A 20,733-nucleotide genomic window follows, 5' to 3' on the forward strand; every position below is an offset into this window, starting at 1 on the left:
TGTCTGGGATGTGCTGGGTTCTCCTGTATTGATTCAGAGACCAAATGGCCTTTATGTCACCCTAAACATTTATCTCAGGGTAAAGTCGCTTCTAAACCACCCAGTAAAACAGAGTTTTCCTCTTTGGGACTAGCTTGGGCAGATTGAATTCTGCTCAGTGTCGTCACAGGGAGAACTGCACCACATTGTTCTGTAGTGGCCCTGATAAAATGATGGTGGCACATCTTTGGAACTTCTTGAAACATAAGGATGATGAGCACAGGCACTTAAAAAAAACCCAAACAAGTGAACAAGTGCTGGTACTTTTAATGATGGGGGAAGGAGGAAATATAGGCAAAACTTCAGTCAGCTTTGAAAACATGTATTTCCAAAAGGATCAGATATGTAGATATTTCATTATGGTCCATGTTTAAACCCTGAAATGTATTTTGAAAGTTTTCAGCTCTAAGTATATAAAAAGTCTTTTCTGGAAGTGTTCTTCATAGTGAGAATTTGGCGATTCAGGCCAATTTGTGGGGCAGGACCTGCAAAAAGAAGATGCTCCTAGAGGTGGTGGATGGAGTTTGTGTAAACTTGTGTCCTCTTTACAGCTGGAAAGCAAAGACAGCCATTTCAATGTCTTTTTATCTGGACAGCTGGGGTTTAATACCTACGGAGTTAAGCAGTGAAAGTAGAGAATCATGAGTGAGGCTTCCCACCAGGCAGGTACACTGGGGCATGAGCATGATGATGTCATCCAGGGCCATAAAGAAGGGAGTGTAGCTTTGTGAGCAGCAAAAGCCAGAGGAAACCTCAAACCCCCAATCAGGCCAGTTCACACGATGTTGGTGGACTAACTGTATTAGTAGAAACCACATTGCTGATTAGTGTGTTAGCAAACACATTATGTCAGTACAGCCTAACTAGGCAAGAAGGTCCTTCTGCTCACAGCCTGTTGATCGTGGATCTGTACTGATTCCTTTACTGCCATGTTAGATGTCAGTGCTGACAGGGTTTTTTCTGGGAGAGCTCCCCCAGTAACCCCTTTTAGAGCCCTGCCCATTCCTGAGGAGCCAGAAGGGGAAATAATAGGGAGCTGTGTCTTCAGAGACTGGCTCTTCCTCTTAGACAGAAGTGTCTTGGAGCTGTTTGGATGATGAGTGTTCAGTTGAAGTCATTGTTTGTGCTTCAGAGCATAGCTGAGGTCAGGGAGAGGGGTGTGGAGCTGCCGGGCTGGTGGAAGCAGGGGACAGTTGGGTGCCTTTGGTGTGGAGATGGTAATTAGTGTTAAAAGGAAAATTGCACAAGAAGAAAGAAGGGAAGGAACAAGTGGCAGATAATTGAACCTTTGGGGAGCCTACAGAGAAAGGATGTTGGCGCAGAGCTAAAAGTAATTTACAAAACAGAGAAACAGTTGTTAGATAACTAGAAGCAAAAGCATAACGAGAAGAATTGGGGATGAACAGAGGCCTAGCTAGAGAGGGGAGCTGGAAGGAACAGGAGATGCTCATCCTAAAGTGCTGTGCTCATATCAAAGGCTGCTTTTATCGTAAGGAAAACTAATCAAAACAGAAAATAAACAAGAGCCCCCAAAAGCACAGATTACTCCAGTTGGCTCATGGGGCAAATCGTCACTTTCTTTGAAGCAGGTATTTGGGGTAGGCCAGGAGAGGTGTACCCTGAAGGAAGCAGCCCTCTGCCCAGTGTTCCAGGATAGTCTGTCAGGGCCATCAGCACTGCCAGATCCCTGGCTGGGTCAGTGGAATGTGACACAGGCCCTGCTTCTCCACCGCCTGCTTCCGGCTCCCTTCCTGCCTTCCTCCCTGAGGGAGCTGACTCCAGCATATGGGATTATTATTACAAGCCATAGTTTCCAGCTCTGCCTTATTGCACCCAGAGAGATGAGAGATGTGGAGGTCTGGGCACGCACTCATGTGGTGTGAGGCACTTGAGAAACTGGGAGTACAAGAATTGGGGTAAAAGCACTTATCTTTGGAGTTTTTAAAACAGTGCTGTAAGTGATAATCTTACTTCTGGGCATTAGTGCTTTCTGCAATGAGTGAGTGGTCCAAAATAAGTTATTTTACAGTGTAGGGCTATTCAGATTCCTCCTTTCACTATTTATTACACATCCGGATCAGTTTTGTTCCTTAATATTGTTCCACTGTAACTATATCATGAGAAAGACATTAACATGCCATGCTTTCTCAAGTTTTTTTCTCCAGAGACAACAGCTTTTTTGTATCTTCATCATAGCATAGTTCTATCAGGAAAAAGATGTTCCTTTACAAGACAACATTATTACCTGTTAGCCTACAATTTCACTCTTGCCTTCCCTCGATTTTAGTGCCATGTTCACAAAGGAAAAATGTGCTTACTTATTTTAATATTTTAATGTGCAACAGTTTCCACAAAGCACAGTTGTCATTTTGCAAACTTAAGGTTGTCCATTTAAGAAATGCAGATGACTTCCCACTGAGAGTACATCATTTCAATTCTCATTCTTGAAATGGCAAATGAAGCTTCACTTAGATCTGTATTTATTACACACTTTCCTAGCATTTTAACCCTCTTTTTCTTTTAACAAAAGTGAAAATCTTGGTTTATTTCTGTCATGCTGGAAAAAACCCAAACCAACACTCTACTGGCCTTCAAGTTTTTAGCCATATGGATGCTAGTGTTGGCTGGGTATTGTCGTTCTTTTCTCTTTGTGCCAGAGGAAGTAGCCCCATGATTCAAGCATGGGTTGGTGTCACCTGCAGCCCCAGGAAGGAGGAATGCAAGTGTTGCATCCTGGAAAGCTGCAGAAAGGACTTTGTCCCTGCAGAGCCCAAGGGCAGAGCTGCTCTCCAGCCTCCTCTGCTGTGGGATTTGTTCCCATCTTGAGAAACATCATGTCTTTACACCTCCACAGTGAGGTTATAACACTCTCCACATGCGCTTTCACAAAGTAAGAGAAGTCTTCCCAACAGAAAGTTGTAGGGAGATGGATCTGAAACCCTTGTGAGATGTCCAGAAAAAGGAAGCCTATCGTCCGTCTCTCCATCCCGATGTGTGACAGGTAGTCCCAGGGGTTCTAGGGGACTGTGAACACAGTATTTGGCAGTTCCTGACAGGTACTACAGATGCTGCTTCTGACCCTAGCCATGTACCCCTTAGGATGCCAGCACCCTGCCAATGCTAGCCTGTCCCTGCTGGAGCTTGCGCCACTCCATTGTAGCCCTCCATGCCATTCACAAGGCCTCTGGCACATTTCTTAAGGCCCTTTGCTATGAAGGGAAATGCTTGGTGCCATGCACCATGCATGTTTGGGAAGAGGTTGTTCTGGATCAGCTCCCCAGGTGGATGTAATCCTGTATCCTAGACAGCATCATCCAGTTTTCTTTCACCCAGGAGGAATCCAGCCTGCATCCTCTGAGAGGGCTTGAAGATGTGAACCCTCCACCAGCATAGAGGGCACAGCTGGGAGAGTCACTTTGAAAGTGTGATTGAGATATGGAATGATACCGTAAGCACACTCAAGGAGCATCCTGGTCTTTATGGTTTCCAACATTCTCTCTCTGCTGGATCTGAACAGTGTAACATCACATCTAGCCAGCTGCATCTGAAAGCACATTTGGAGGCTTCATGAGACCTTTTCCTCCTGACCGAACAGAGCACTTTGAAGCAAACACACTTGTTGCACCAGGTGAAAACACTTAGATTCAGCTCTGTGTCACCGTGTGAATTTGAATCTCCCTGCTCTCATCCTCCTTCCCCCTGTGCACAGCAGTTACCATCACCCGTCCTCTCACCCGAGGGCTCCACCAACGCTCCCAGCGCTACGAAAACCGGCTTTGAGGAGGACTTGCAGCCGGGCGAGCGCGCCTGCCTCCTCCGGCACAGAAGCCCCGTTCCTGTCGCCTACGGCAGGAGCGGAGAGCTCTGGCAGCGCGGGCCCCACAGCGCGGTCGCTGACGGCTGCGGCTCGGGCCGCAGCGCCCGCCAGTCCCTAGGGCGGCCGGAGCGGGGACCGGTGCCGGGGCAGCCCCGGAGCCTGGGCTCGGCCCCCGCGGGGCGGAGGCAGGTGCGGGGGGCGGCGGCAGAGCGCGGCCGGGAGCTGCCCCCGCGGGGGAGCGGCGCCGCCCCGCACCTGGGCCCGCCCCGCGGGGGAAGGGGTCCGCGGCAGCGCCGTGCGGTGCCCGTGCGGCGGCGGGAGCATGCCCCGGGGCGGCGGGGGCCGGGCGCCCTGAGCGGCGCCATGCGGGGCCGGCTGCTGGCGCGGCTGCGGCGGCGGCGCCGGGTGCTGCTGGCCCTGGCCGCGCTGGCTCTGGGGCTCTGGGCCGTTTACCTGGAGCTGGTGGCGGCGGGCGGCGGCGGCGGCGGGGCTCTCCCGGACCGCAGTGAGTTACCCCGCGCGGCGCCGGGGGAGGCGGGGAGGGGAAGGCAGGGCGGGGGCCGTCCCGTCGCGTTCTGTTCCTCGCAGTCCGGCGTGGCCCGGGGCTCCCCCCGGCGCTCCGTCCGCTTGGGAGCCTGGAGCGGTGCCCCGGTCCCAGGCCGGCGCGGGCGAGGCGGGGAGCGCTGCCGGCTGCAGCAGCGGGCGGCCGAGCGGTGCTGGCCGGCGGGGAGCCGCTTCCTGGGGAGCCGTCGGGGACGGAGGTGGGTTTTGTCCCTCGGGGAGGGGTTGGGTGTTAGGGGGTTTCACTTCTGTGCCTTTGGCCGGTCGGGTCTCGCCCTCCGCTCTGTCAAGAGACCTGTCAAAACGTGACTTTGCTGAAACTGTTGTGCCCGGAGTCACGGCTTTGAGTGCCTCTTGTCCTTGGTGCTCTAGTGCCAACCTGGAAGGCAGCAGAGATGCTTTGAATATGGCTTTGATGAGAGAAGAAGTGTATGCAAACGAGGAGGGAATGCGTACCCTGGAGATGTGCACCGCTCGCCTAGTAACGAGTTCATTCCGTGCAGACTTTAAGGAGCACAGCAGGGGTGGTGCTAAGTGCACCATCAGTTAGCTGCTTTTTTTCCCCCGAAGTAGAGGAAGGCAGTTATTTCTATCCGTGTCATTGGGAGGTTTATGCTTCTCTTCTATTTTTCATTTACAGGAGAGTTTTGAATGTCCCAAAGTTTTGTAAAAGCCCATGATGTTGTTGCTGCTGTTTTTAAATATCAGTGCTTGGTGCCAATCCAATTTTGTAATAGTTTGTCAAACACACACAACCGTTTAACTGTTAATGCTTTTCTGTATCTTGATAGCTGCATTACACGTTATAAACCCCCTGATTCTTAGTGCCACGAGTCCAGCTTGGTTTCAGTCATAAAGCTTTAGACCGTGGTTGTGCAAGTCGCTCCATGAACATTTACTCCCACAAAGTCCATTACAGTACTTCAGCTTGTCCATTTGTTCTGTATTATATGTGCTGTTAAGGCTAAAAACAGGTTTGTTGTTCCAGCAGCATAAGAGATCTGATTTCTTTGGCTAGGATAAATCCTCTAGTTATAATCCACTTTTTGTGCCTGGTGGAATTAGCTGGGACACGAGAAGATGGGTTGCATCATGACTCTACTTGCCATTACACCTTTCATGCAAGCTTCTTAGTGAACACCACTTTGCCAATACCACCTGGAGATACTTAGAGAAGGCTGTAGAGGTACGTAGTGGACTTGTGTGGTGCAGCAAAGGAAGAAACCAAACCACGTGGAGGTATTTTAAACAGTGGTTATAAGGAGATATGTGGGGCTGAGTCAGGTGTTTGAAGACATCCAGTTGACCTTTCACTGCCAGCAATGCAAAAGGAGAGGGAGGAGATGAGAGAAAGGCAGAGAGCATGAGGACAGAAGAGATGTGCAGGAGCAAATGACTTTTCTTATGAATTGAGTTCTTCCTCTTTGGTTTTAGATGAGGTTGTTTTTACATCTCTGTTATAAAAGTCATCCTACTTTAAGACTGAAACTGGAAACAGTGACATGACTACGGTCACTACCAAATAAAACAGAACACGAGGAAAATAATTACATTATATTAAAGTTCAATTACGTAAGAGTCCAGATTCCCCCAAATCCACCAGCAACGTTGCTGCTCATTGCATGCGGAAAACATTTAAACGCTGCTGGAGAGGGTGGGAGGGTGAAACCCTCTGGCAGGCAGCTCTACAGCTTCACGGAGGGAGAGCAGCTTGCCCAGAGAGCTGAGGCTCTGAGGGCACTGCTGGGCACTCAGCATCATGTTTTCCTGTCCTTGTGGCCAGGATCCTGGAGCCTGCTAAGAGGAGGAAGGTTAATCTTTGACCCTCCCCACCCTTCTTCTTGCCCCAGTATACCTCTGAGAGCCCGTTTTGTTTAAAGAGAAATCAGAAGTTGGAGTGAAAGACAAATAGTGTTTGTTTTCCTTTGGCTGTTAACACTAAGTCATGTTTTCTTCCCTGGAGACCCGGGCAGCTGTGCTTCTGACTCCACGTGGTGACTCTTTCCAGAGATCTCAGGGAGATGGTGCAGGAAGGAGTGACTCCCTGAGCAATTAATACTTTTCCCCTCTCATTTCTGCACTGTTTTCTGTTGCATGTCCCAGGTGGGAACCCTACTGTAAGTGACACCTGGAACCAGCCAAGAGCTACCACCTTGACTTACCTGATGCAACAGCCTCAGCAGTTACTTACGATAAAATACAGCACCTATTTATCGGGTAATTTTTCTGGGCAAAAGGTGAAGAGGCTACATCCGTTGGGGTCAGAAGCTGAATAGCTGCTGGGCTTGGGAGACCTACAGGAGATCACCGTTTCCATCTCCTATGTCCATAACACAATTTCTCCTTGCCTTCCTAAAAGCGCATTGTAGAACAGCCTGTGTATGGAAAGCCAAGTATGTTTTCTTCTTCCAGAGACGTGAGCCCTCCTCTTGCAGGGCTCTAGGGAGTCACAGAAAGTACTCACTTTCCTCTCAGCCACACAATGGGATAAAGCACAAGCACTGTGATGCCCCCATGCCACCCCTGCTCCTAGACCAGTGCTTTAGAGCAAGTCTTGAGGCATAATGGATGCTCCCTAGCTTTCTGCTCCTCTCCCCTCACCAGATCAGTGTGTGGTGGAGGAACCAAATGTCAGGTGTCTAGACTATGGGTTTTTGAGTAAGTGATGCTTAAAACTTGGGGCCTTGACTATCCTCCCTTGATGTATGTGCAGCTCTGCTATGGAACAAAGTTAAGCACATAAGTAAGTTTGAATGAAAGAGAATAAGGGGCCTAGGAGAATATGCTGTAACTGTTGGTACCCATTGGTTTCCATGGTGCTGCATCACCTTACACTGGGAAAGACTATGGCTGTGAGGCTCATTTTGCTGTAACATTGAAGTCAAAAGTTGAGGTGCAGAATTCATGCTAGGTATACCACATGTGTTGGGATTCGCATGTACCTAAGTGATCTGGGCCCTTTTCTAGCCATTGGGGATGGTTGGGATGGGCTGGACAGGGCCAGATGTTAGTATGGGCTCTCACAAGTGACAGCTTTCCTTTGAAGACAATGCTGAAATGAGCAGTTGGGCTGGCAAAAAAAAAATAAGTTATATTTTTTCTTGTGATGTGACTGCATCAAAGTATTCCTTACATACTCTTCCCAAGGAGCCTTGCTGGCACGACTGTGTCTCTTATGGGTGTTCCTGTTCCAGCTCTTGTGGGGCTTGCCTTTTTCTCTTTAATTAAGCATATTTGTCTGACTTGTGGCCCAATAGGCATTTATAGGGATCTTTGACGTGTTTACAGTTGAGGGAACAAAAACAAGCAGGCTGATACGAACTGAAGATGAGCACAACTCTCCCCACATGAAATGTGGCCTGTTGTCATCCAAAACAAGCTGTAACAGGCAGGACACTGCCTCCCTGCCAGGACACCCAAGGAGCTGGAGACAGTCTGTTTACTCCTGCTGCTGACAGGCACTAACCTCTGTGCAGTGGGGTCTCCAGCAGAAATGGTTTTCTCATCTTTAGTAGCTGCTACACAGCACACTTTGCTCCTGCAAATGAATGCTGGAGAAAGGGAACCTTTCCCATTTAAAGGGTGAATGAGGTGTTGGAGAGGGAGATAATGCCAGTAAAGCACTGAACAGCCAGGTCTGGAGAGCACTTCCTGCACCCTGCCTTTACTGCCATAAAGCTGTTGGCTTGGCAGCACGGCTAGAAGAGGCCATGGCAGGGACAGGTCTTCAGGGAAGACCCCCACCCCCAGGCACTGCCTGTTCCCGGAGCTGCTGCCATGCTCTGCTTGGATGGAAAGGCTGGTGGGTCAGGGAACCTCCTCCCGCTGCCTCTGCTTTCCTCTTCTGTGCCCAGCAGTGCCTCATCTTGCCCACCCATGCAGAAAGGTATGGCGGAGGGAGCAAGGCTGGCATCAGCAAGCTGTGCTTGCAGGCAAGGAGGATGTACAGCAATCCCCCTTTGCTTTAAAGCCTGTGTCAACACAGTAAAAGCAAACCCCAGTCCCTGAAGAAACTTGGAGGTGAGGTCATTCCCAGCCGTTGCTGTGCAGACTCTGCCTTTTTTTGCTGTAAAGACCATGGTATCTTGGGAGGCTGAATCACTTGCACCAGTTTCCTTTATTGCAGGTGTGAGCACCACACTCGGCCAGGCACAAGCAGGGTGTGCAGGGTTAGATTAGATTGCTGGAAGTGCAGCTTGTAGGAGTAAGGGATCAGGGGCCCTTCTTCAACCTGCCTCCCCAGTCTGCTTCGACCTACCCCTGTTCTTCCACTTTTTATTGTTGTGTGTAAATAACACTGGGAGTATGTTATCTTCCTATCTTGGGTTGTGACGAGTGGTTCTGTCTCATTTCTGGTGTCTCAGCCTGCTGCTTTTCTAACTCAGTAGTGTGCAGTCCCACTCTCTGAAGTGAGAAACGGGAGGCGTTTGGAAGAAACCAGACATCATAGATGTGCGACTAAAAAAGTCCTTATGGCAAGGCTTCCACCTCCCCAGTATGTACATCTTTAGTGTCCCTTTCCTTCCTCAGAAAACTGGTTTCTTACCCTAACCCCACCATGGTGAGCTCTCTGATCTTCAGGCATCCAGGCTACTACAAACAGCATGAGTGGCTTTAAAACTGACCCAGGTGTTGGTGTGAATGGGCAGGTGCCTGTGTTTGCATGAGAAAAACAGCTGGCAGAAAGCTGAAGCTGCTCGTTTAATTTAATGCATCAGCTTCCTTCTCTAGCCTCCTTCCCCAGGCATCTTCAGAAGCAGCTATGCATCGGGGTGAGCACACCTACATAATGCAGGTTCATTCACATGCACACAGGCTGACTTTGGCAATCGCTCACACACAAGGTGACTTGCCTCTACATGCAGAGTATCGCTCCTTTGCATAGCTAATTGCACCAAAGGTTACTCAGTGCCTGTAGGGAGAGATTGGACCGTGTGGCTCTCCAATGGTGGCTGAAGTATCTATTTCTTCTCTGTGGAAACTGTTAACCCAGAAGAAAAGTTAAACTAGGTATCACCCACAAAGCACCTCTTCCTGACTGAAGAAAAGTGTGGGCAGCAAGGTAACATCTATACCATGCAGGGTGCATATCATATTGCTGTGCTTTTAGAGACGCTAGTGAGACCTTCATCCGCAGCTCCCCGTGCCAAGCAACGCTATTCACCACAGCACATGGTGGGCTGCTATAGCTGCGAGGAGAAGGATGGGCACTGCAGTGCAGCAGTTTTCCCTTCCAGGTGGTCAGTTCAGTCTCCCTGGAGGATGATGAGAAGTGCTGTCACATCTTGCTTTGCACTGGTGCATGTGAAGTAAGTCGGTATTCCCAGGCCCATGTTCACAGCACAGACTGCTATCACAGACTTAGTGGGGAAACCTCTGAGAGCAATTTGGATCATACTTCAGCTTGGTGAGGAGGTTCATTGGCACAGTAGCCAGGGGATGCCTGGACCTCATGCTAGCTATGCCATACTTGTCCTGGGTGAGTGTATCCTTTCACTGCTGCTGGGGCAAGTGCTACAGGTAATCTGTGAACCTGGCTTTTTTCACCTCTTGGCCTGAAGTGAGGTAGGGATTTGGCACTAAGTAACCTTTTTCGTGGAGCAGCACTGAGTGAGGAGTTGCAAGTGTTCGTTTTCTTGGAACTTGGCCCATGCTTTTTCTGGCTTCAGAAGATCCCCAAATCATTTGCAAAGATTACACATTATCATTATAAATAAACTCTTGCAACACGCATTTATGTATGCGTTACCCGTGACAGATTTGTATAGTGCTGTGCCAACACAGGATGTATTCCTGCACCACACCTTCCTGTCTTGAGTCAGACTGGATTAGGATCACTCGAATCTCATGGAGCAGTGCCCTCCTGTGCATCTCCTCCCTGCTGTGAGGTTGGCAGAGGAACGCTATTGTCTTCTGGAGGTGTGTTTCTGCATATGGTGTAGTAACGTGAAGGCTCTGCCTTCTCTTGCCTGCAAGTTCAGGCAGATGTTAAGGAAGAGTGGTGCTGGGAGAGATAATGCACATTGTCTTTCATCTGGCAGTTTGGGATTACTGACATCTGCAGTATGGTAGAAGGCAGGATGTTTTCCTGGGGAGAGAGGTTGCTTTGTAGGTCATGGCAGTGATGATGGGGTTCTTTCACCAGTGCTTACAATGATAGTACCAAGAACTGATGGGGTTATATATTTTGCTATGCTTTGAGTTTCCCTTTCCTATTTGTTCTAGCTATGCTTTGATGTTCTCTTTTCCAATCACTTCCCAGTCCAGCTGCTTTATTCAGGCTTGCAGTAACAGCTGAGAAGGGCTTTCCAGAGAAGGAAATAAGCTGTCTTATTTAGATGTGGTGTGAGATTTAAGAAAGATCCCCATAAAGCCTTGCGTGGAAACAGATGTGAACCTGGTACTTAGACACTTATGCTTTTCATGATGTTAGAAATTCACAGTCTGTGTGTATAATCAGCCAAACCAAAATACAGTAGGATCTTGACCAGAGCTCCTCTGTACTTATATTTTCCTGAGACTCCCCCTTGCCAAAGCACAAAGGCTTTAATATTCCCCATCTGGAGAGAGTCCCCTGCACTTTGAGATGCTAAGATGGTCTGGGGCAATGTTGCTGTTAAGTAAATCAACTTTCTTCTCCAAAAACATCTCAGAGCAATAATTTGGGTTGGCATAATAAAGAATTTTGCTCACCTACACATAATAATGATATTCAACCAGTTTTGGGATGTTGGATCATCTCAGGCAATCCAAAGATTGTTGGGTTGTCTTGAGCATCAGTGCAAAAGGTCACTAATTTTGATTTTATAATCTCCTAAGGCTCAGTTATTCCAGCATTCTGTGCATTTTTCTGATTTGAGGTGTTTTGAGGAAAAATAGGTCAACGTGGCTTCTTATCCCCCTTGTTTCTAGAAGCTGGAAAAGCTATCACCTATTACTTTACTTTGTAAGTCTACCTGATACCCTTAGGTGGCTAAAGTATTCTATCTTGTGCTGTTCCTGCTTTTCTGTGTCACTGTTTTCCATCAGAGATGCAAATGGTAAGTCTCAGGCCTTTATATCATCCACGGGGGTTTTCTTGCTTCCTGGTTTCCATCTCGGTGATCTTGATGTTGATTTCAGACAGTCTAAATATTCTTGGAGGTGCTTCTCCAGTTGAGCCAAATAGGAGCAATTGACAGCCAGTGCTACCCAATAATGTAAAAAACACTGCATACAGATCAAAGACTTGACTATGGGGCCTTCTATAACAGGCATGTTTTATCTTTTATCTTTGTTTTCCACTAGCCCTCTGCATTGTCTTAGGAACTAGTGGGCTTATATGCAGGCCTGTGTTTCACTGAAGTTGTGTACATTCATGCACGCTAAACAGTAGTTTATTGTCAGATATTGTTGTAGTCCATTAACCAGTAAAAGTATCTGATCTGCATCATCACCTGCTAGGCTGCAGAACTGCCTAGTAGAGCTCTAGTGAAGTGTGGATAATTTACATTAATGATACATGTATCTTTTCCTGCCATTCTAAATAAATCTGTTTCTGCCTTGCTTCAAGAGGCCACTTATTTCCATGTCATTAGCGTGGGCTGTTTGACTTGGCCCGTATATTTGGTGTTGGCAACCCTGACAGCTTCCTCAGTGCTGCCGTTCATTTGAGCCTGGTTACGATATCTCCAGCCCTTCTCGTAAATACTTCACTTCCTAAATTAGCTTTATTTATGTTTTGTAATGTTATTTTCTGTAAATTTGCAGTAGTCATGTCTGGGTGCTGTTAACCCCATCTCAGCTGCAGAACCAAGTCCACAACAGGCTGAGAATAGCCAGTCCAGACCACCCTGTACTTATAGCCTCAATTACCTGCTGTGGCATCTCACCCAGCCTCAGCTGCCACAGTCCATGTTTTGTTGTAAGCAGGCCAGCCGGGAGTGTTTTATTTGTTTTCGATCAAAAATGCAAAATAAACCAAGAATCTGCCAAGACCAAGTTTTCCTCTCCAACCTGACTGAACTGTAATTTCCAGAGGGGTACCTTGAAAATAAATGACCTGCCTAACATAAGGAGTAAATACAAGTCTCATTATGCGATTGCTATGTCTTGAAAACATAAATGCATGTCTATTTCAGAGGGAGCCATGACACAGTCTGTACTCTCCTACCCATGGGAGGGAGTAGTTGCATCTACTTAGAAATTCAAAATAACACCCAAGCCAAGGTGTTAAGGAAGGTCTCCCAGGTCCTATGTTGTCTCTATTACTAGGGGGAGAGGAAAGGAGTGAGGAAGTTTGTCCTTAAAACTAGAGAATAGAGCAAAGGTGAACCTTGGAGTGGAAAGAAACCCTGCCATCTCCAGGCCCCACAGATCTCCCTTGCTGGCTTCCAACAGACTCTGTGTTGTGCCACCACAGCAGCCCCAGGGATGCCAGGCTCTACCCAACTGCATGGAGATCGGGGCTCCATGCAGAAGAGATGGAACCTCTGCACCTTTCCAATTGGGAAAGGAAAGAAAGGCCCATGTAACACTTGGCAATCAACAGTGACACTGATGAATGCTGGTATGTCTTATGCAGGCTGTCTGTGCCTTCGTTTCCTGTTGGTGGGATGTCTGGATGCTTCATCCCCTCACAGCCAGTGTTGAGTGTGGGGGAATGAGTTTCTTGCAGGGAGTTGGGTTGGGAGGAATTATCACTGAGGAGCCCTGACCTTCCTGGAGCCCTGTGGTCATCATCTCATGCAGGCAACCCCAGGTACAGGATGAACAGAGGCTTGGAACCTAGGGCACATAAGGGGAGGTGTAGGGCAGTCCCCACAAGGACAGACTGAGGGAACTGCCTCTGGTCATGAGGGTGGTGAGGCACTGGCACAGGTTGCCCAGAGAAGCTGTGGCTGCTCCATCCCAGGCAGTGCTCAAGGCCAGGCTGGACAGGGTTTGGAGCAACCTGGTCTAGTGTGAGGTGTCCCTTCCCATGGCAGAGGGTTGGACTAAGTGATTTGTAAAGGTCCCTTCCCACCCAAACCATTCTATGAGTCTGTGAGACAGGGAATGGTGTAACACGCTGCTGTGACCTATCACCATCTCTTCCTTAGGCTTATATTCAGTTTGTAAAGCAGGCTTGTACTGCAGAACCAGCTGATGTGTTGGCTGTGGATCACTGAATTACTGCTTGTTCTCAAAACACTAAGCCTGCATCATTTCTTTCTCAGTTTCTCTGCTGAAACTCAAGCCCTGTGCTTGCAGGATGCTCTAGATCTGAAGGACATTCTTTTGAGCATTTATAATTTCTCTCATAAAATTCACTACTCCAAGAACTGTTGTGTCTCTTCCTGCTGATTTTGAGACCCGCATCCCAACAGCAGCCTCAGCATTCCTGCTTCCAGCTGCTTCACCTCTTACCTTGTAATTTTCATTTTGTTACACTGGTTATGTAGACCCCTCTCGCTTCAACCCAGCAGGTCTAGCTCTTCCCAAGCCTTGAGTGATGATCCTCTGGGACTGTCCCCCTGCCTGAAGCAAACACCTGCATGGATCTAAGTTCATATTGGTCCTAGAAAGCGCTTCAGTGCCAAACACAGCCCAAATGGTGGTCTGTGTAAAAAGGTTTTGGCAAGTCGATGCTTGATTTGTCTCCACCATCAAATGCAAGCATCTCAAGCACCGGAAGTGGTTTGGTATCAACCCTTGTTCTCCTAACCCCTCACAGGCAAGGGCAAAACCCTCTTATAAAGGTGTTGAATTCTTCAGGGCCTAAGCACTCGGGTTTGTGTGAGGAGGAGCATGGCAGGGGTTGTTTCATCACCTCTTTGTGCCCAGGAGCCTTGGCTGCTCCAGCTCCACCACCAATTCCTGGGGCTGTTTCCGATCCAGCTCTTCCGCAGCCACTTCCTGAGGGCAGGAAGAGCTTTGTAAGGTGCGTGAGTGGAAGGACAGTTGTACTGTTCCAGGCTGTGCTATGTTGGGAGTTCATTTATCCTTGGATAGATGTATTCTAATTCCGTCTCTGGTGTTTTGGTGTCCTGCCACTTCAGGGAACTGGGCGTCTTTTGTGAGACGAGGGCTTGACAAACTTTAACCTTAGTAACCTGTGTTTTCCTTTTGCCTGTGGTTACTGGCTGTAGCTGATCATGTGCACTTACTTGTCTGTATGGCTCACTAGTAGTGGGGTTAAGACACCAGCATTCAGCCTGAATTAATTTGCTTTTCCTGCCTGTGCCTTTTCATCCATTGGCAGCTTCTCTGTTGCCACTCACCTGCACTTAGTCCATTACTAATAAATGCCTCTGCCTTTCATGTTCTTTTCCCCTCTCTCTCTGAGCACTCATCATCCTCTCTGCCGTTACTTTGAAGAAGTCCTGAGGGATGGAGTGCTACCCAGAGGGACTTGGACAAGCTTGAGAAGTAGGTCCATGCAAACCTCACAAAGTTCAACAAGGCCAAGTGCAAGGCCCTGCACCTGGGTCAGGGCAAACCCTGGTATCAACACAGGCTGCGGGATGAAGAGATTCAGAGTACCCGTGAGGAGAAGGACTTGGGAGTACTGGCAGATGAAAGATTGGACATGACCCAGCATGGACATGACCCATGCATCCAAAGAAGCGTGGCCAGCAGGACACGGGAGGTGATCCTGCCCCTGTGCTCTGCTCTGGTGAGACCCCACCTGCAGAACTGCATCCAGCTCTGGAGTCCTCAATACAGGAAAGTTATGGACCTGTTGGAGAGGGTCCAGAGGAGCGCACAAAGATGCTCAGGGAGCTGGAGCACCTCCTCTGTGAGGAAAGGCTGAGAGGGTTGGGGCTGTTCAGCTGGAGAAGACTCTGAAACCTTATTGTGGCCTTTCAGTTCTTGAAAGGGGTCTATGAGAAAGATTGGGAGACACTTTTTAGCAGGGGCTGTTGTGACAGGATGAGGGGTGGTGATTTTAAACTAAAAGAGGGGAGATTCAGGCTGGATTTGAGGAGGAAATTCTTTACAATGAGGGTGGTAAAACACTGGCACAGGTTGCCCAGAGAGGTGGTGGATGCCCCATCCCTGGAGACATCCAAGGCCAGGCTGGATGTGGTTCTGAGCAACCTGATCTAGTTGAAGATGTCCCTGCTCATTGCAGCAGGTTGGACCAGATGACCTCTGAAGGTCCCTTCCAGCCCAAACTATCCTATGATTCCATGCTAACGCTGCCCCGTAGTCATGCGCAGCAATTGTGATTCCTCTGAACATGCTGCTGTTCCTTGCATGTCTTTCGAGGCATTTCCAGATGCATCTCACTGACTCATACCACTTGCTGCAGAGGGAAGAGGGTCTTTCGTGTGTGCTGGTGGGACAAGGAGGATATGCTCCCTCTCTGAACCCCCATTGTCCCCTGCCTCAGTCTGGCTAGTATTATTTCAGTTTGTCTGTACTGTCTAATCACTGTCTGCATTCCATCAGCTCCAGCCATGCGGCCGATTTCCTTTGCTTTGCAAATTGTAATTGCTTTGCCAATTAACTCTGGGTCTTCCAGTGCTCTCTTTCTTGAGTGTTTTGTCCAAAACCCTGTGCTTCCCAAATGGCACGATAAGTTGGGTTTTCCCTAAACTTAATCCTTTTTCTTGTAACTGGTTTTGCATTAGACATCTGACATAGGCACGTCAAGGAGGGAAAGAAATATTTCAGTAAGTTTTGCAGCTCATGCAGAAGTAAAGGAAAAAAGACAAATGAGAGACCAGGCAAGACAAGCAGGAGAGAAGAGGCAGCGTTGGGAATAGGGATGATAGGGATTACTTAACAGAAGTATGAAGTGGTCAAAAAAAGGGCATAGTGAGATGAGTGCTGGAGTGAAGTGATCAGAAAACTACAATGGCCACTAGAAAGTTAAGGGCCCATTAACTTTCCTTTAGCTGAGGAAAAGACTTAGGGGGAAAGAACTGAAGGCTAAAGTAGAAGCAAATACTTGGGATTTCAGTGGAGCAGAGAGGATGGAATTGATAGTCTTGGATGCAGAGATCAAAAAGAGAGAGGTAGAAAGGACTCAGAGGGTACAGAGTAAACCACTGACTCCGAGTTTTGAAAGGGGTGGAGGAAAATGCAGGGATAATTACAGAAGCTGGTGGGGACCATAAGCAGCTCCACTGAGATGATTAGGAACGTATTTGGTATCACAAGGGCGCTTGGTGCCTTAAATTAGTACCATGGTGCCTTTCTACTGTAGTCGGTGTCTGCGAAGACATCTGGTTTCCCTGTGTAGAGCCTTGTGCTCCGTACTGCAGCTGCTCTGCTTGATTTGCAGCGTGTGGTTACCTGTTTTATCCTGGGTGTCTGGCAAGCGCTCAGCACTTGGCCAGTTGTTACTGTAGAAAAAGGATTTGCTAATATGGTCAGGGTTTTTCACGTGTCCCTCTTTATTTACAAAGGACGTGAAGTCCCTTTTCTCTAGGTACAGTGGAAAGTCAATGAAAAGATGTTTAGTGCATAGTCCTATGGTCCATGGTTGGGTAGCATTTAATCCTGAAAGTCTGGATTTGAATAGGTTCATGCTACCTCTGCTCCTTTCCTAACCTCAGGGCTCCATTTCTGTCTTTCTTTCCATGCCCTTTGTGGGGGGGTTTCTCTTGGGTGTTGTTTGCAGAAGGACAACCCGAGTTTGCATCCAGGCACAGGGGGAAATTCACCTCACTTGACTCCCAGCTCAAGCACCAGCTCCCACAGCAAAGCCTGCGATGTTACAGCTATCAGCCTCTGCAGTGAGGACATCCCACCCCTGGGTAACTATCTTGGAGTAGACAGTGTGGTGGAGAAGGGACCACTGGGGGAAGGAGCCAAACCAGGCTCTCTTAGGAGCAGTGTTTGTGAAGTGGTGCTTGCTTGGCATGATGCACTAGAGTCTGAGGTGCACCAGCCCCAGATCTATCCAAAAGTATGTAAAACATGCGGGACCTTACTGAGAGTTTGCATCCTGAATTATCCCTCTGGGCAGAGAGCAAGTCCTGCGAGCACTGCCCAGGTCTGGGATCATATCCCCTGGGGAGCTGCAGTTTGTCCTTGCTCCATCTCTATGGGAGAGATTTGCTTCAGTGTGGTTCCCCCCTGCCTGCCACGGGTTTATATTTAGCTGGCAGTGTGTGGCCGCAGGGGCCATTTGAAGGCAGTGTCTTCCAGCCCTCACATCAGTGCTGCCCATAGCTTTCCATAGCGGTTGAGCTGCTGCTGCTGCCTGGGTGGAGCGCAGGAGGCTAAAATTAGCAGGGAGCAATTCTCTTGCCAAAGGTTGTGTCTGACCCGGGCAAGTCTGGCGAGGGGGAGAGGAAAACAGTCTTAAATCTCTCCATGCAGAGTGCCTAACGTGCCTGCTGGCTTCTCTGGGGTCTCTGTGCGATGGGTAGGGATGCCCTGCCAGGGGGAAGCTTAAGCAGTGGGGAGAGTAGGGCATTGCCAGGATGGTCTTGGCGCACGGTAAGAAATCCTGATTCTCGGAGCTCTGTTTCATTCTCGCTCTCCCTTTGAATATCAAATAAACAGTCAGGGAGGCCAGTTCTTGCTCCTGGATGTCTTCGGAGCTGCAGGCACCTCCCTCCTTTGGGAGAGGTTTTCTGGGCAGACGTGGGGTTTGGCTGCCGTAAGAAAACCAGTTTGTTTTCACTGCTCCCACCCCAGCAGAACCAGCTGCTGAGGATCTTGCTGCCCCCAGGAGCTGCCCACCCTAAATGAGCACTTGTGCACTCTATTACAGGGCAGTCTCGAGCAGGGTGGGCTCCAGGAGGGGCTCTGGCCTGGCAGTTACAGCACAAATTTGGGTGAACAGGGATGCGTGCCATCCCTCTCTCTGCTGGTGAGCAGACAAAGCTTCAGAACAGGCTGCTTCAGCAGCCTGTGCCTCAATTAGGCTCTGTAGTAATGATGTTGCTAATTGTTATTTATCCTTCTGAGATACTTAATGCCCATGAATGGAAAAGCATTAACAGGTCTCCAAATGACTTCAGTGCAAGGGGAAAGCTTGTTTCATTAGTGACTCTTCTGCTGGACCCAGCCTGCCCTGCCGGTACGGTCCTGCTGGTTCAGCTGCCCCAGGCATGCCATTACCTTGTCTTTTAAGAACCAACGTTGCTAGTGTGTAATGCAGCGTTAGGAACTCGTCTCGGCCCTGAGAAAGCAGTTTTCACCTCTGACCTTTCCCACTCATTGCACTTGCCAGAATTGCACAACCCTGGGCAAGAAATAGGTGGAGGGTTGAGGCTGAGGTGGGGACCCAATCCCTAAACCCTATTCCTTTTATCCATGGACTTTGGAAAGACCTGTCTGCTGTATGTGCAAGGGCAGCACAATGGCAAACTGTGATGGTTGCAGGGACAACTGCTGTGGGGTTTGCATGTTATCAGTCCTGACAGCTCAGGAGGAGGCAGTCGGAGGGATACCATGGCTGTGGTGGAGCAAAATGAGCATCCCCTTGAGCCTAATGAAGGTCAGAGCAAACATAAACAAGGTTTGCATTGGGATTTCTGTATTTTTCAGCAAGGGTTGGTAGGCACTGTGCATGGGGAAGGCTGGGCCAACTGAAGAAAGAAGGAAAAAACCCGAGAAGACAGGTTCATGGTCTGCCTGACAACTATTTCTGCTGAAAAGGAGGTGAAATTCCCTTTTTCCTGTAAACAGCAGAGAAACAAGAGCAGCTGGGATGGCAGCACTAGGTGTGACCAGCTAACTTTGAATGTGGCTTTCAAGTGAGTGCCTGCCTTCCCTTTCCTTTTCCCTGCTCTGGGTGCAATGAGGAATGCTGTGTGTAGGACATCAAGGTATTTTTAGCAAGGGTAAAGAAAGGCAAAATATGAAATACATGCAGGAGGAGCTGCACTCTGTGTGGACCAGTCCAGGGTTATTATCTTTGCTAAGGATTTCATTGCCTGGAACCCAGCAAGGTGAAGAAGGCACCACCAGCTACAGACTAACTGGGAGGCTGGGGAGAAGGTGGCTGTGTCCTGCTCTTTCTCCTTCACACGGATCTGGCAAGTTCTCTAGCACAAGATTTCATCCCGCACTCCTTGCAGCTCCTGCCTCTCTGTGCTGACATCGGGAATGCACTACAGAGCTAGAGCTGGGGTGATCCTGTGGGGCACTGGCACTGATGGGACCAGGGGCTTAAGCCGGTTGTGTCACTTCAGTCCACCAAGACTGAGCTGGTGGACTTGTCTTTTCCCTAAATGCTGTTCTGTGATGGAAATATCACTTTTTTCCTGCACTTGCTGGTAACAATGAGAGGGACCTTCTTGCCCTTAATAATCATCATTTACTAAGGAGGGGGGGAAAATTGTTCTTCCATGTTCTCTTACCCTCGCTGAACTCTGTTTTGGCATTGACTCCTGACAAAAGCACTAATTTCTAAGCAGTCAGCCACTTGAAATTGCCTACCTCTGTTGTCTGAGGCTATCCAGGAAGAGCCTGCCTTCCAGCTGCAGCACTGGGCTCCTCTGTCCACACCAGGCAGGCTGTCAGTCCAAGGGGATGCAGAGCTGCTAGGAAGATGCTATGTGACAGTAAGTGCTTTAGGTGCTATTAAGGTCCTTTCCAACCCCAACTGTTCTATAATTCTATGATTCTATGATCTGTTCTAGAAGTCAACCTGCTCAAATCCACAGAGGTGCCTTTCTTGGGCTCTTCAGGTCTGGATACTGCTTATAATTCTTATCTTCAGACCCTGAAACTGAAGTGGTTCAAGTAGGGTGAGCTGGCTCTGTTTCCCTGGGTGGTTCATTAACCGGCTGTGCAGGACCCCCACCTCTCATGGTGTTTGATCTGGATGTATTTCTCTATTTCTGAGTGTAAAGGCAACTTAAGGCTTTGGTTACTGGAAAGTTTTTGTCAGCTATTTCTTGGCTGAGGTCAGAGGCCCCTCTGGGGAGGAGAGCTCAGGTGAATGATGCTGGGCTGCTCTTTGACTTGGGCAGTGCTCGGGGGTCTCCCAGAGCAGACATGTTCAAATAAAATAAAAGAATGAAAAAGAGAATGAAAGACAAAGGGGTGACTGGGGGAGGAAGGATTTTGAACCACCTCTTGTGCTGGTAGCAAATGCTCACAACAGCCCTTACCCAGCCCTGGCTACCTTGGCAGCTCCAGTGGAGCTGCTCTGCCCCGAGGACAAGGCAGAGGCTTGCAGCATCAGTGCTTTTTCTCACAAGCATAGTAGATACATTTGTACAGTTACAGGCCCATAGGCTATGATTCTTCTTTCAAGCTTTTAGATTATACCAGCTATGGATTTATGGGTGCTTGGGATTTGTCATCTCACTTATATGGTTTAAATGGAACTGTAAACATCCCCATGTATATATCTTTGCATTAGTTTGTAAATAATCCCTATT

At 48.7% G+C, this 20,733-nt stretch overlaps 1 protein-coding gene across 1 annotated transcript in view; it reads left to right on the top strand.

The window, feature by feature from the left end:
- Positions 1-4,213: 4,213 nt before the first annotated feature.
- Positions 4,214-20,733, top strand: part of B4GALNT3 (beta-1,4-N-acetyl-galactosaminyltransferase 3) — a 65,927-nt gene continuing 49,407 nt past the window's right edge. The window contains exon 1 of the mRNA XM_065682448.1: positions 4,214-4,361. Coding sequence (XP_065538520.1) covers positions 4,220-4,361 — 142 coding nt within the window. The 5' untranslated portion in view covers positions 4,214-4,219. The remainder of the gene's footprint in view (positions 4,362-20,733) is intronic.

The sequence above is a fragment of the Lathamus discolor genome, chromosome 1 (genome assembly GCF_037157495.1).
Source record: "Lathamus discolor isolate bLatDis1 chromosome 1, bLatDis1.hap1, whole genome shotgun sequence".
Lineage (NCBI taxonomy): Eukaryota > Metazoa > Chordata > Aves > Psittaciformes > Psittacidae > Lathamus > Lathamus discolor.